Genomic DNA, 15,127 nt, shown 5'->3' with positions numbered 1-15,127 from the left:
TTTGAAAATGTTTTCATCTGTGACTCAGTAGGTAAAGGTATGTCTTGTGATTAATGGGTTGTAAGTTCAAACACCTTTTATGACAGTCTAAGCCACTTTGGCGATTTGGCTTTGGTCAAGACATTTGACCCCTTTGCATTCTGGTAGGGGTCAGAGGTCCTGGTGGCACTGATTAGATGGAAGCCTAACTTCTGTCAGTCTGCCCCAGTGATGCTCTGACTACAATGTAACTCACCCACACAACTGTGTGAATGTGTACAAATGGAAGAATGACTGATTACAGTGTAAAGAGCTTTGTAATCCTCAGACTTGATTTAGCGCTATACAAGTGCAGACCAATTACCATTTACCATGACTCAGGCTGTGTGAACTGAAAGCCATTAGAGCAGGGTGCAGCAATTTATTGGACAAAACAATAGACAGATTTTTTTACTCAAGTTTTTCATTCATCAAAATAAGGACCTGAATCAAATGATGTTTTTGTCTAGTTATTTAACTAGACAAAAACATTGTTGAGGTCTAATTTCTTTTTTTATAGAGGGACCTGACACGATAGCAGGACCTAAGGCATTAAAACTGTCTGTGGGAGTACGTTTTCTGTTGGTCTCTTTCTAAAAACGAAAGCCTTCATTCTTGATTCATTCATGAGCAGTAATAAAAGATCCCCTTCAATTTTAAAAGAAGGCAGACAGTTAAAATATGCACATCCAGTAAAGGAAATCTTCAGGATCCCAAGGTCTTTACACTGCTTACATTGCAAATATCTTATTTTTAAATCAAATTAACTTTAAATATTTTTTGTGAGAACAATATACATATAATTTTGGTGCAAAACTTTTTATAATCACAGATCTAGGTTTGTTAGGGTTTGTATAGTTTATGCAGTCACTGTCTTTAAACTTCAGTGACTAGTGATTATTTTTGTTATTTGGTGTTCCCAAGAGAAAAAAGTCTGGCCCATTTCCCCCTCATATTTTTACATTTTAGAACAACATATAGCAGAACACTTTCTACTAAATCCTTATCGATTAGTCATGATTACAAAAAGTACCCACAAAAAACATTTTCCTCTGGACATGAGTATAGTTGAAATTTAATAATACAGGTTATGTATTGAGATTGATATTTGCTGTAGACAAGTAACTGCATCGATCCATTCTGAATTACATGATGTATTTCAAATAATATATACTATTTATCCTTTGAACCAACCGTTAAATTGACAATGCCACATACGTTATCTAAGAAGGTTATCTAGTCTAGAGAGTTAAACATATAATAGAAACCTTGCATCTGACTGAACTAATGATTCAATTTCAGTTTTTCATCATTGAAATCATCCTTGGGATCACTTATACTTCTACTCATCGAACTCTGCACTGCATTTGCTCCAATCCAGTTTTTTTCATAATGGGCATAAATTGAAAAATTTATTTAAAAATTCAGAAAGAGTAAAAACAGTGCACTTTTGCTGTACTGTCTAGCCTTCGTTTTTTCTACTTGTTCCTCTTCAAGTGATGCTCAGTGGGTTAGAGGCATGCTTAGGAAGAAAAGGTAGCCATATTTAAAGAAAAAACACATAAACCTCTGTGGATTTCTGAAAGGCTCCTGCTTGCTTCAGATGTAATCTCAATAGGTAAGTGCTTCATACTTTGGCCTTTTGCTTGCTGTTTTAGGAGAAAGTGACCTATTCCCCTAAGAGGTCACATTAGGAGAATAATGTGAATTGCCTTGCAGTTCCTGCTTACTGAAGCTACTAGTGGTTCATAGTTTTAACCAAACAAACTGACACATGGACACAAGAATCTGGGTGTTGAACCACCAACTCCAATCAGTAAACAGTTCTGCCCCCTCCACTTTCTGATTCACAACCACACATTGGAGACAAAGCGTTTCTGTGGGAACCAAAGAGAAAAATGGGTAATCACATCGGTCTGGATCCCCTCTGTCCTTTTGATAGGCATACACGCCTGCATGTGGGCCGGGTTCCTCTGATTGCTGATCAGTATCTCACGTTAAGCTCATTAGCTTACTAAAAAGGGCTTAGTTAAACCTCCACAGACTCCCCACTTTTGTATTTGTGTCTGTTTGACGGGCAACATTACAACCAATTCCAAGAATAAATTTAAATGTCTCAAACAGTGTGGGTGTTTGACATGGGAGACTTATGGCTTACACATAAACAACATCCCCAGGCAGCACATGGCCCAGGGTTCAGAAGCCAAAATGGATATTTTTTGTCCAGTTGTGCAGTTGTATAGTAGCATATTAATGTGAAATATTACAGACATCATCAAGTCTGTTGAAAGCAAATACATACAGAGAATAAGCTTCTAAGTAATGAGAAGGAAAATAAGATAAAGGCAGAGTTGGAATGTGAATGGAGGTACTGGGATGGGAATGATTTAATTATACAGAAACAATAGTTAACTCACTGACCATCAGTCCATCTATTGTCTGTACTTGCTTTATCTTGCATGGTCATGAGGCAATAATTGATCTCCAGAAGTCAGGGGGTGAGTGAAAAACAAGTTGTCCGCCCAATGTAGGTCAACACAGAGAGAATTACACATAAAACCAATTTAGCTCCAGGAGTACCCTGAGATAACTCACATATGCAAACACCAAATAGAAAAGAACATTATTTAAACAAAAGACCAGCTTTATACAAAGCAATTACACTAACAATTGCCACACCATGCAGTCTGTTGACATCTCAATAAAATAAATAGGCCCAAGTATTATGATGGCCCTTCCAAAGGGTCATAGGATAAGGATAAGAAACATCACACCTTCTTGTGACAAAGTTCTGGCCATCGCTCGTTAAGACTCTATGATTACAGCACCATCACAGAGGCGTACACCATCGCAATATGGTGGAAGCATGATAATCTGAGATGACATAAAGAGGGATTTGTCTTTTGGGGTGTTCTGAAAAACTGAAAAAGCCCAAAGAATGTGTTTGGGTGGCTGGCATTGTAGTATGTCTCATTAGATAATCATCTAATAAGGCCATCAGTCTCCTCACACACCAGAAGGACATGCAACAAAAGCTGCTTTATAGCTTTGCACATGCACATAGATCTTATCAAGCACTTCAGACCCACTGTAATGTATTCCATGCACATAAAGAGACTCTGTGTGCTTCTAAGAAAAGGCCAGAGATTTGGGTGATAAACTGCTTTGCCTCTTGCTTTGGTGACTGTCTGATGCCAGCAAATCACTTCAAAGTGAAGATCATTTTGCCTTTGTCCATTAAACGCTGATCCGCTGTGGCCTGATGCAACTCGACGGTGCCCCAGCTAGTGCAACATGTATGAGAACAAGGGGTTGAGTTGAGATCTTCCATAAATCGAGTTTCAGATCAGCTCATGCTACTTCAGAGAAGAGACACCAAAAAGCTCAACCCTCAACACACTTCTTTGCTTCATCTTTCCTGTAATCTATAATTGATGCAGTTATTGTTGCACGACAAAGAGAATAAGCAGCTGCTCGGCAGTATACAGCTGTATATCGGAGTGCTTAAACTTCGTTATGTGCATATTTTTTTTCAGCTTGTTTTTGTGTGCCTATTGCATTATGAGGGTGCAGCTTGCATGCCTTCAGGGTAAAGTTGCCTGTTTTATGTTTCACCTGTTTAAGGAGATATTTGGCAGTGTGTGCGATAACATAGACAAGAGAGGCAGCAGCTCCTCCATTAGGCTTCTATTATAAAAGATGGAATGGATCTCAAGACAGCTTCATCACTAGCTAATCACCCACAGCCGCCATCAGGGAGAGAAGTAACAGACAGAATCCTAATGCATCTTTCACTTTATCTGTTCTTCTCCTGTCTCTTACCCTCCTTCACTTCTCTTCGACCACCTCAAATGAACACTTTTCGTATTATTTTTGTATATTTGTTTCTTTTTCTTTACAAAGTGCAATACCTCACCCCAAATGCACCCTATCCTCTGCCCCATTACTGTAAACTCCTCCTAATATTGAAGCACTTTTCAGAGTTATGGCCGGATTTGGGTCACCCGCCAATCAATGACATTGATCTATTTCAAATATCCCAACAAAATATTTCACTGACCTCATAGAAGTACATTAGCTATTTTTGAATCCATTGGTTGTTCTTCTCTTTCCTGTTGCCAAGTATGTGCTCTCACACTGTCAATTTAGATTCTTTTTTCCAAGACTTTAAGAAGGAAACAGTGAAAAAAGAACAAGTTGAAGTGGTACAATAAATAATGTCTACACTCACATTAATAGAGATAAAAGCTTTTCATCACCTTATTGGAATCTATTTCAGTAAGGTAAAGATAGCAAAAAGCTATAAATTAATGAGTCAAATGTTAAATTTATCATGTCACTCTCATACATTTGCATATCTTGCTTACTACTATTTGTTTCTTCAATGTTTTTTTTTCCTCAATTATTTGGTTTTAATTTGGGAATTTGAATGAAGAACTGAACATTTTATTCCATTATGCAACTCTAAATAGGCGACTAGAGCTATTAATTTAGACCTCTAGCCACTGTCTCCTTTATGGTGACCTACATTGGGAACAAACTAGACTCAGGGGACATGAGGTTCCATCACACTGTGGGTGTGGTCACCACATAATGCGTATTATTGATTTAATATAAAGCAAATGATGTATAAAATAGTAAAGCACCAGCTAAAGGCATGTTTCCATTTTTCTACCCTGATTATTTTGTCCCCTGGAACTTATTCACCCACTGAACCTTTGGAGTTGAATAAGCCCATTGAGAATCCTGAACCTGCATTGGAAATAACTTGATCTTGGAAATGCAAGGCCATTGAAAGCAAGCATGCTGGCATCAGCATGTTGGTATTAATAGAAAATATTAGCTATAAATACAAGATATTGATTTCTTTCCATCCATTGCTATTGCAGACATTAATTACTATTGGTCAGTTGGCCAATAATTTTTGTTCAGATGCTGCTAGTTTGGTCAGTCACTCATCTGTTGTGTTTTTATGCATTAGTGGTTAGTGAACAAATACATTTATCATTGATCTCTTATTATATTATTCACCCCCACATCTATTGCTCTTCTACCAGGGGAGTCTTTGAAATTGTCTCCTTAATTGTGTTCTTTTGAAACCCTGTTTATACTCACTATAGTTAAAAAAAACAAAGTTGCCACATCAGTTGAATGCAAGCTTCTCAACTGTAAAATATTAAAGCAAATTAAACAGAACAGATGGACATATACACACAAACAAAAACAAAACTACAACCAAGCTTAATTTAGCCATGTGGAAGTGTTGGAACTATCAGTGTTAACTCTAATTGTTCACTTGGTGTGTGTAGGAGGTTGGAGCAAAACAGCAAGCTAAAGGGCTAAGTTATATTTTAATTAAATATATCTATTCTTAGTTCTGGTTGTGAAATATGGGAAATGGTTCCAAAGATTTGTCTTCAGAGCAGGGCACCGGATGCTTCATTTTTCATCCCATCTCTCCTCCCCCCTTTTGTTTCTTTTCTTTGAAAGTTTATTCAGCTGTTGCCAGTTTAAGTTCAAAATATTTAATTGGTTTTAGACATCAGAAGGAAATTGTTTGGATGTTGGAGAACAAACCTTCACCTCACCCACACCTTTTGCTTCTTTATTAGAATTGAGTACATATTTGGCTGTTTCTGACTACTGTTTTTCTCTATGTCTCTTTCTTCTACTTAGATCGAGACTTCAGCATCCAGGTGAGCACGGAGCGGCGGTCCTTCATGGCCGGTGAGTCGCTGGAGCTTCGCTGCACCATAGAGGCGCAAAACGTCCCCGAGCGTTTCTTCTCGGTGTCGTGGGTTTTCAGCAGCTCACCGGTGGCCGTGGTGGGCCCCAGTGCCGTGCCTGTCCTGGGCCCTGGTTACGTTGCCCGTGAGGCAGCCGGACTCGTCACCGTGCGCAAAGAGTCTCCCAATATCCACCTGCTGAAGCTCCATCGCTTGAGTACAGAAGACGCCGGAAAGTACATCTGCCGCGTTACGGAGCGGGAAAAGACACCAACGGGAGACTTCATTGATCGCAGCAAAAGGTCGCGCAATGTCCAGATCACAGTTCAACCACTCAGTAAGTATTGAATCCACTACATAAGACTCATTTCTCTTCTCAAAACTGATCTATACCAGACTGCTTCACTGTCTCTACCGTCAGCTTTGAGTAAGAGGGAAAAGATAATGCTGCTTTTATTTCTGATGTGTTTTCTTGAGTGGATTGTTTAGGGTTGGTAATGCTGCTCTGTGGTCCTTCCCCATTTGCTTGGCTTTATGGGAGGGGAGTAACACTATAGGCGGATAATGGAGAGCAGTAGAGTCTGGACTAAAAAGAGCTAACAGCCATGAAATGAAAGTATGGAGAAAGAAAAGAAGCAGAGAAAGGCGTGAGGCTCTCCAGGGCCATATAAGTGGTTCCTCTGGCTAAATTAATGTGTTCTGCTGGAGCAGACCTCTTCAGCTGGCTCAAGCAGGGCTGCCCATTGGGGTTGTGTCAGGGCTGCAGCTGACTGATTCAAAGTTACAGTAAAACCTTTAAAACTGTGGTCACGATTCTGTTAACTGCCCCTGAGACTATTCCTTCCCTTAATCTTGGTGGGGGAATATGCTGCCTTCTTCTTTTTTTACTCTACTTTCATGTCCCTTAGGACAGGAACAGTGAGTATGGAGCCAGCTGCTACAAGTATAATAAAAATTGAGTGGGATCTCCTACAAAACAGCCAGTGTTACCTTACTTTTGCTGCTGCACCTCCTGCTAAATTAGAGAAAAAAATGATGGTGTGGAGCTTGCCGTTGCTCCTGAGGGAATATATGTACAAGGGAGGTTTAGCTTCTCTAACAAAAGACCCTAATGACCTATAAAGGATGTTTATTGTGCTTACTCAAGATAATAACCATGGCTATTCTTTCACACAAAAATATTCTTTAATGCTTGACTTATCTAACCCATGTACAATCTTGCTTGTGCCTCCTTGCTCTAATTGGTGTAATAGGTGTCAGGTTAGTATTAGGTTGCAGCAGGAGCTACTGCTGATGAGTGGGATGTAGACAGAGCTGACAGCACAGAAAAAACCCAACTGTAAACACCTCTGATAAATCAGAGCTGATGGATGAGTTTACATTTTCAATAGGAACGCAAGAGAATGTTCACCTGCCAAACTGGATCTGTTTTACACTAATAGAACAGCAAGGTTTCGAGAAAACTAGAAGAGACGCACTGTTGTGGAGAACACATGTTATTTGAGAGAACAGGAACATTTAAAACATATAAGGTTTAAAGAGGATTTGAAAATGTAAATGAAGAAAAACATAAGAATCCTTGGCTTGTACCCATTACACAGATTCCGACCATTCTTTATTTTCTTTTAAAACGAGAGAATTAAGAAATAAATATTAAAAACGACTCATTTCATTTTTCATTTTTGCTTGAGATTCAAAAAGTACCAATGTGTTTGACATGATCCTCACATCACAATTCAAACATTTGTGACACCTCACGCAAAAAGTAGGAACAAGTTGAGTTTACATTGAAAACACATCACTCAATCCATGCTGGTAATGAGGCGTTAGGGAAAAAAGAAGGTGCCTAGATATCGTTGATCAGACGGTTAGAAGTGTTGTACCCTGTGTTGACTAACTGTATCTAGTAGTTGTAACACAAAACCAGACAGGTTTCTGGTTTTGCTGTGCCCAGTCACTTTTTTAAAAAACCCACAAACTCATTTGAGTTTGATCTTTTGCTACTTTCCAGTTGCAATTAGCTACATGAATGTGCTCATTGTCTTTCTTTGAGTCACACTAGCCATATAAACATTTAGCAGAGATTTTCCATTTTATGTATTAAATGCTAAAGAATCAGCTTCACTCATTCAGTAAAACTTGTACAGTTATGCTTATAGATGACTTGATGACACAAAAACTTTGAAAAGGACAAATTAATAGTACATCACTGCAGTTTTCTCTTAAGTTTTAAATATGGAGCAGCCAAATTGGATTTTGAGGTGGGAGTTGCTGCAACTTTCCCATGTTGTATCCCATGGTGACTTGCTTTATATATCCAGCTTGGAACTTGTATGTTTTTTATAGTAACAACAAACTGAAATAGTCCTGATTTAGTACTTTTTAGAAATATGACAGTATAGTTGTCCTTGGAAACCATAATGTTTATTGAAGAAGTACTTGTTCTATAACTTTGAACAAACACTAGAGTGCACACTTAATTATCTGATGCAAATTATACATCTACATTTCACTTCCTGCTTTACTTTATAAATCAGTGAGGAAAAGTGATACAATAAAGCTGTGGAAAAAAGTGATGAAGTTATTAAAATTAAAGACAGAGGGAAAGAGAGAGATAAAAGGGTTTCCCTTTATCCATTAGAGTGTGATAGAAACAAGAAGCAATTTTATTCCATTTTCAGTGAAGGCTCATGCTTATTAGGCGCAATGAGGATGGCAGAAGCATGAGGCAGAGCTTGGCCTAAGGGGAGGCAAAAACTGAGAAACACTCACAAAACTGAAGCGATTCCTCACAGGGGGATGAGATGTCATGCGCCAACCAGAGGTACGGGATGTTTGATGGACGTAGAAGTGACGTGAGCTTCTGCAAAGCAGAAAAAGGATGAAAAAAATTTAAAAAAACAGAGCCGAAGAGAAGACTTTTATCCTTTCACTCTGAAGTGCCACTGAGCCCTGTGATCTGAGTCTTCTTTCCTGTGCGTATGTGGACTCGGTGAACAAGCTTCATGGGGTTCAGAAAGAGAATCTCAACCCTCACGCACACGTTCAAAGCTGTCAGTGTAAGAAGCCTGGGGCCAGTTAGTACTACATGCATGCTCCCATATTCACTTACAAGGATTATAATGGACATGAGCCACACTTTTACATACATTTGTTGTCCATTTAAGAAAAAATGTGGTTCTTTTTATTGACGATGGCCTCAGGTACTCTTATGGGTTTTTTTCTGTATGTTTTTTGTAACTGAAAAATTTTATTACTGTTGTCGTTTGTGTTCACCGGAGCTTGACTTGTCTTCGTGGTTAACAATGTGGTTCCAATATGGAACAGAATGGCAAAGTATATATGCAGACCATTTTCCTACCACCTCAAAAATAGCATATTAACAAAAGCAAATGTGGAGTGTGGGTCACCTTAGAAAATTCAAAATACCTAAAGCTAAAGACACCAGGCCATTATTCTGACAGGTGGACTAGAGAAGATATTTTTTTCCAATAGGAGCTTGCAAGTCATATTTTGCTTTTATACATATATCTGACTTAACACTTACAAAAATACCCCTTCACTTCAGCTCACAATGTTTTCCTTGAGAATAGTTTAAGATGCCAGACTTATGGTAGCATGTTTATTGACTGCTTTGGTATGACTTATTGATATTGATAATCCACTGCGGTTTCATAAATGTGCTGCCAAAACTTACAAGTTGTTCTTTTGCATCTCGAACTTAAAACTTTCCTTTATATGTCATATTTGATAAACAACATTTTAACTGCTTTTTGTGCAGGTCTTCCTTACATAGACAGCTGCAATAGGAGTTAGAATATTTCATATAACACAAATTCTTTATTTGCGCAAGATAATATGCACAACCTTTTGCTTTCAAGTGTGAAATTGGTTGTACAAATTGCGGTACATTGCTTATTGTGGGGACAGCTGACAAAGAAAAATATAAACGATACATCCATCATCTGAAGTGGGACTTACTGACTCAACTGCCTATTATTTTAAAAAGCCTTAATCAAGTCCTGATACTTGGAAATTGAATCATGAACAACACATGTTCATATATGGTTTAAAAACAGATCTATTTCAAGGAATGCTTTTTTTATTTTTCATGGAAAACACTGTCCAGGTAAAAGAAAATTGACTATAATTCCATTGATAAAGACTTTGGGGCTAGCAGAAACATTGTAAAATCTGCAGCATTGTTACCGCTAACTGTGCTCTCTGAAGTGTGACAGCTCAAAATGTATTCTGTGGAAAAATGTGGATGAAAAAAGCCTTGTAGCTCACAGACCTGGATCCATTCAAAAAAGTTGTGGGCACTTTAAAAGATTTAAGGCGCTGTCACGGCCATTGGTCGGCAAAAAGATTGAAGAAAAGTACAACCATCAACTCATATTTGTTCCCTGGCCCGAAGCAGACTAACGTTACTGTTCAGTAAAGGGCATCTGCTTCTGTCAGCTTAACCCAAAGCTGTATCTCAATGAAGCATGGCTGCAGCAGCATCATAATAGGGATCGATGAAAGACTCAACTTTCATTGGCACTGTGTTTTAAGTAATGTTGCTATTACTTAAATTGCTACTAATTCATTTTATATTAATCCATCATAAATTCTGTATATATCTTTCTGAATACAAGAAAATAAAATTTAATGTTTTAAATTTTCACCCTAGAAGAGAGTGAAATAAAGCTGCCAGTTTTATTTTAGGCATTGCAGCATTTCCCTCTGAATAATTCATTTTGGAAGTCAGACACAATAAAATTACCAGCGACAAAATGATTTTCCGCTTTTGGCAGTTTCCCATTTTCACCTCACACCTGCCTCTCTGCCACCCTGAGACACTTTGAAGTAGACATGAACACAAGTTTGCCATCACTTCCTCTGCTGCACACAAATCCCCCTTTTTAAGGTTTAATGCACTCTGTTAACAAATCTACATTAGAGATCGTTGTTGTTATTTCCCGTACAAAGCAAATAGTTTGTTCTCGTTATCATGTGGAGCTCAGGTCTTGAAGTCTAAACACACAGGAATTTTACAGTTTTAAAAACACATTATACATTCAGAAATCTATGAACAATTCACACATAAATAGCAAATACCACTGAGAGTCAAATGTTGTATGTTTTAAATAGATTGTACAGAATGTAACTCGATGTAATTGATTGAGTTACACTGACTGAATGACAGACAAGAGTAAATTCGTCGTGATTCAAGCCAAAAATTAATATAGGAGTTTAATTCTCAAACTGCCTGCAAAGAAAGACTTGCATTGACAAGATTGCATTGCATTTAAGTAAGGTATAATGGATACATTTATAATAAATATACCCATATTTATTTAGTTATGTGGAAGTATCAGCCAGTGTAAATAGCATTGCATTCAAAAAGATCAGAGCGGCTTGTGACACTCAGGCTTCGTGACAAAAATACTGTCGGCGGTGATCTAGTGAGGGTTTTACCACGAAAGAGGGTACGGTGTCACAGAATGCAGAAATAATTCTCTTCCAGTGAGGCATGACTGATATTTTTGCAAAAAATACATTTATTATGCATTTTGCCTTTTTGTCTGTTAAGCTACTCCGTCATCTTTTACTAACTTCAATTGAAAACATCTAATTCCTTATTCATTCAGAAAACCTAATTATGTTCTAGTTCTCCCCGATACAATCGGGTGTTGCTAAAGCTTAAAGATTTTTCTTGATTTTGTCGAAACTTGGAGCTTACAGTGAGTTTTTACTCTCTCTGTAGTAAACTTGAGCTGACAAGCAAAAATGTAAGCCTGATGGAGCATAAAACTATGGGTGCACATGTAAACAAAGAGGCTTCTGAAAATTTGTTGTACTTATTATGATTTTTAGTAAATTTGCAACATTTCAATATATGCATATACTGAGACACACTGATTCTCATCTTCAATCTTTTGTCTGTGTGTTTTCTTTATTTCTTCCCATACAGAGAACAACACCACAGTGTCGCTATCTGCTAACTCCTCTGAGGTCCTCGAAGGAGACCCCATCCAGTTGATGTGCTCAGTCAGCTCTGCTATTGCCCCGCTGACTGTCGTATGGCAGTGGACAGGCAGGCAATCAGCCGGACCGATCCAGGAAGTAGCCTCTGTGGATCGGGACGGTACTGTTACTCATGGACCCAGCTACAGAGAGCGCTCTGGTTATGGGGAAATTCGTGTTGAGAGGGTGCGTGCTGACATTTTCTCCCTATCCCTCTACAATGCTTTACCTGGAGATGAGGGTCAGTACCGCTGCTCAGCAACCCAGTGGATTAACATCGGCACCGAAACAGACCCAAACTGGGAGAAGCTTGGCGAGCAATCAGCCACCAAAACAGTCACAGTAAAGACTGTTGGTAAGTTATACCATATAAGCCTGGATTCTCGACCCCAAATGTTGTGCATTTGAAAACTTGAATATTATTGGAAAAGTTCAATTTATTTCTGTAATTCATTTCAAAAAGTGAAACTCCAAGCCATGCTGCTCCCGTTTATGGAGTTATTAATGAAAAATACCAATAATCAGTGTATGCTGCTTTTTATTAGGCTGCCAGTTTTCAATTTGTTAGTCCTATTCAATAAATGCACATATATAGGGTAGCAATTTTGAATTCTTATTTGATATCAGCATTAGTAACCTTGGATAACATAAATTAAAACTTAAAATATGTTCATGTTTATCCAATGAATCTACTGTATATAATGCATGACTTTTACCCATTAACACTGAGACACATTACAGTAGTAAATGTGGCATCAACATTTTACATGGGAAAATATTGCCTTTAATATGTTATATACTTTGTTTCCCTTCCAATTGAGTCTAAGTGCAGCTGCAGGAATGGGGGTTAAGGGGTTAACTGGGATTCATTGTTTATGTAGTTCAAATATAGTCTGCTTTTTTAAAATGTCTTGAAGTCAGTAAGGCATGTAAACAGTCTGACTAGCACAACGAATGCTACTTCAACACCAAATCACACTGAGCCATGTAGTTTGTGATTTGGTGAATGGCTCAGAAAACACATGCAGTCCTCACATTTGAACATCCCATGGTTTATTCGTGCACCATTTAGGGGAAGGAGCAATTATGAGAGACACACACTCTTAACACTACCTGCCTCGTGTCAAGAGCAGTGCTCTTCCCATGATGCCAGGGATAAACCTATACACGCCAATACACGCACGCACACCCCCACACATATGGATTAGTTAGAATAATTAGAATGGAAATGCGGAAGCAATATGTTTCACAGTCTGCGAGTTTCCTCTGTCACCGCTGAGTTAAGCTTAACATTCACAGTTCAGGCAGAGGAAGCCACTGGAGCGGAGCAGTTTGGAGCTGGCAGGCCACAGCACCAGGCGCTCCCACACTCGCACGATCGAGGGATTAGCTCCCTGCAGCAGCACAGAGCGGCGCTGCAGAGAGTAGATGTCAGTTTTTAAGTGGCCATTTGTCAAGTTGGAGCAACAAGAACAACATTAGTCTGAGGAACAAGAGACACATTATGCAAATGTGGGAGAAGTCCAAAGCTGCTCATCGTTCTTGGGTTAGACTCCTCAACGTCGCCTCCTCTTCTTGTCCTCCATGCTTGTTGATCAAAGGATTTTCTGAATATGCACCGTTGCGTGACGGTCAATGTGTTTTTTACTTTGGCCCTCATTTTTCTCACTTTACCCCTCCAGCTGCAGCTTTATTGAACCTAATCCTCCCATGCAAATAGAAGTCTGATTTTTCTTCCAGCTTCCAGCTTGTACAACTGTTGGCGTGATTTTTTAGTCCCTGTTCTTTTTTTAACTAAAAGGAGGGGAAAAAACTTCTGCTCCAAGTTTTCTGTCTAAGCACAGATGTTAACCATGTCCTCAGAGTGAACCAGTCTTAAAGGCTGTATATCTTCATATTTTATATATGGCTGCTGCACCCTCATTAATGGTCTCCATCTGATTGCTAGTGGTGAATAGAGGGATGTCCTCTGGAGGCTTTGCGTAAAGTTTTCTTTTTTACCTCAGCTGACTTGCTTAAAGGGAATTTGTCTGGTTGCCTGTTCAATTCCCAATCTATGTTAATGGGATTTTAATCTATAGACCAATACAGAAGATAATTGGAAAGAGAGAAAAGGAAGTGAAATATTGTTTTCGGCATCTTTTTTTAGAAATATAAATCTGAAAAGTATAGAGTGTGTTTGCATTTTCTTTCAATTTGGTTCCCCAAATCAAAATTCAATTAAACTGACAACCATGAGCAGTCAAATGTATAGTGAGGTGGAACTGCGAAACTTTCAAGGCCTGCTTGTCCATCAGAACTGACAGCCAAGAGAACATTAATCAGAGAAACAGCCCAGAGGCCCTTTATGACCTTGGAAGAGCTGGAGAGCTTTTTGCTCAGAGGACAATTAGTAGTTGTGTACATTGTTGAAAATATGTCATGTTTGCAGTCTATCACAAGAAAATACATAAAAGAAGTTGTGTTGGTCAGATACGGCCATCCCAATGCTGAAAAAGGTTAGTGTTAGCATCATTGCATGGAGCACATTTTTATAATGAGGACTGGGATGCTGGTAAGAGCTGATGGAAGGGTGGATTGAGCTACATACAGGGGAAACATTGAGGAAAATCTTTAAGAAGCTGGAGAAAAACTGGTAAGACGGTTTAACCCTAACCCCTTCCAGCACGACAAAATGCACACAGTCCCAGCTACAACCGAATAGCTTAGCTCATTTATCTAAATGAATCACTCAAAATTCAGACCTAGATCCAAAAGGAACTGCAGCACAGCTTGAAAATCCATGTTCCATTCAGTTTGACTGAGCTTGAACTATTTTGCTAACAGGAATATGCAAAAATGTTAGAGATTTACTACAAGAGACTTGCAGTGAAAAATTTGGTTTTACAAAGTTTCGACTCAGTAGTATAATGCCAACTTGTTAACATGTTGTGTTGCTTTGTGTTGTTCTACCACATTAGACCGATGTGGAAGATCAACCACAGTGCTTGGTCTACCACCAATGGCAGATTTTATTAGGATTTTTATTTTACATCCTAGTCAAATGTATCAAAATTTGCGCCTGCAATGTGACAAAATGTGGAAAAATTCAGGTGCCCTGAACAGAAGAAAGACCTATGTGAACAGGCAACCTAGTGGTATGTTCTATTGTATTATATGTGCTCATAGATACAATATTCCACACAACAGTGATTTATAGACGAAGTGGAGGGATGGACAGATGGATGGGAGCAGTTTTGTCAGGAGATGAGAGATAGAGCGAGAGCAGAGACTTATTGTCTGTTAGGGAATTATAGCCTCAGGCGGTCGTCCCAACAGCAGCAGCCAAGTTTGGACAGAGAGCCATTGATTAGACGCCCTGAAGGGCACCA

At 38.8% G+C, this 15,127-nt stretch overlaps 1 protein-coding gene across 2 annotated transcripts in view; it reads left to right on the top strand.

Annotated features, from left to right (window-relative positions):
• The window catches only part of LOC102226904 (immunoglobulin superfamily member 3-like), a 107,234-nt gene that overhangs the window by 65,540 nt on the left and 26,567 nt on the right, over positions 1-15,127 (top strand). For both annotated transcript variants that reach the window (XM_005799318.2, XM_005799317.2), the window contains exons 4-5: positions 5,695-6,081; positions 11,704-12,111. In XM_005799318.2, coding sequence (XP_005799375.1) covers positions 5,695-6,081; positions 11,704-12,111 — 795 coding nt within the window. The remainder of the gene's footprint in view (positions 1-5,694; positions 6,082-11,703; positions 12,112-15,127) is intronic.

The sequence above is a fragment of the Xiphophorus maculatus genome, chromosome 7 (genome assembly GCF_002775205.1).
Source record: "Xiphophorus maculatus strain JP 163 A chromosome 7, X_maculatus-5.0-male, whole genome shotgun sequence".
In the NCBI taxonomy this organism is placed as follows: Eukaryota; Metazoa; Chordata; class Actinopteri; order Cyprinodontiformes; family Poeciliidae; genus Xiphophorus; species Xiphophorus maculatus.
This window is presented reverse-complemented; position numbering and strand designations above follow the sequence as displayed.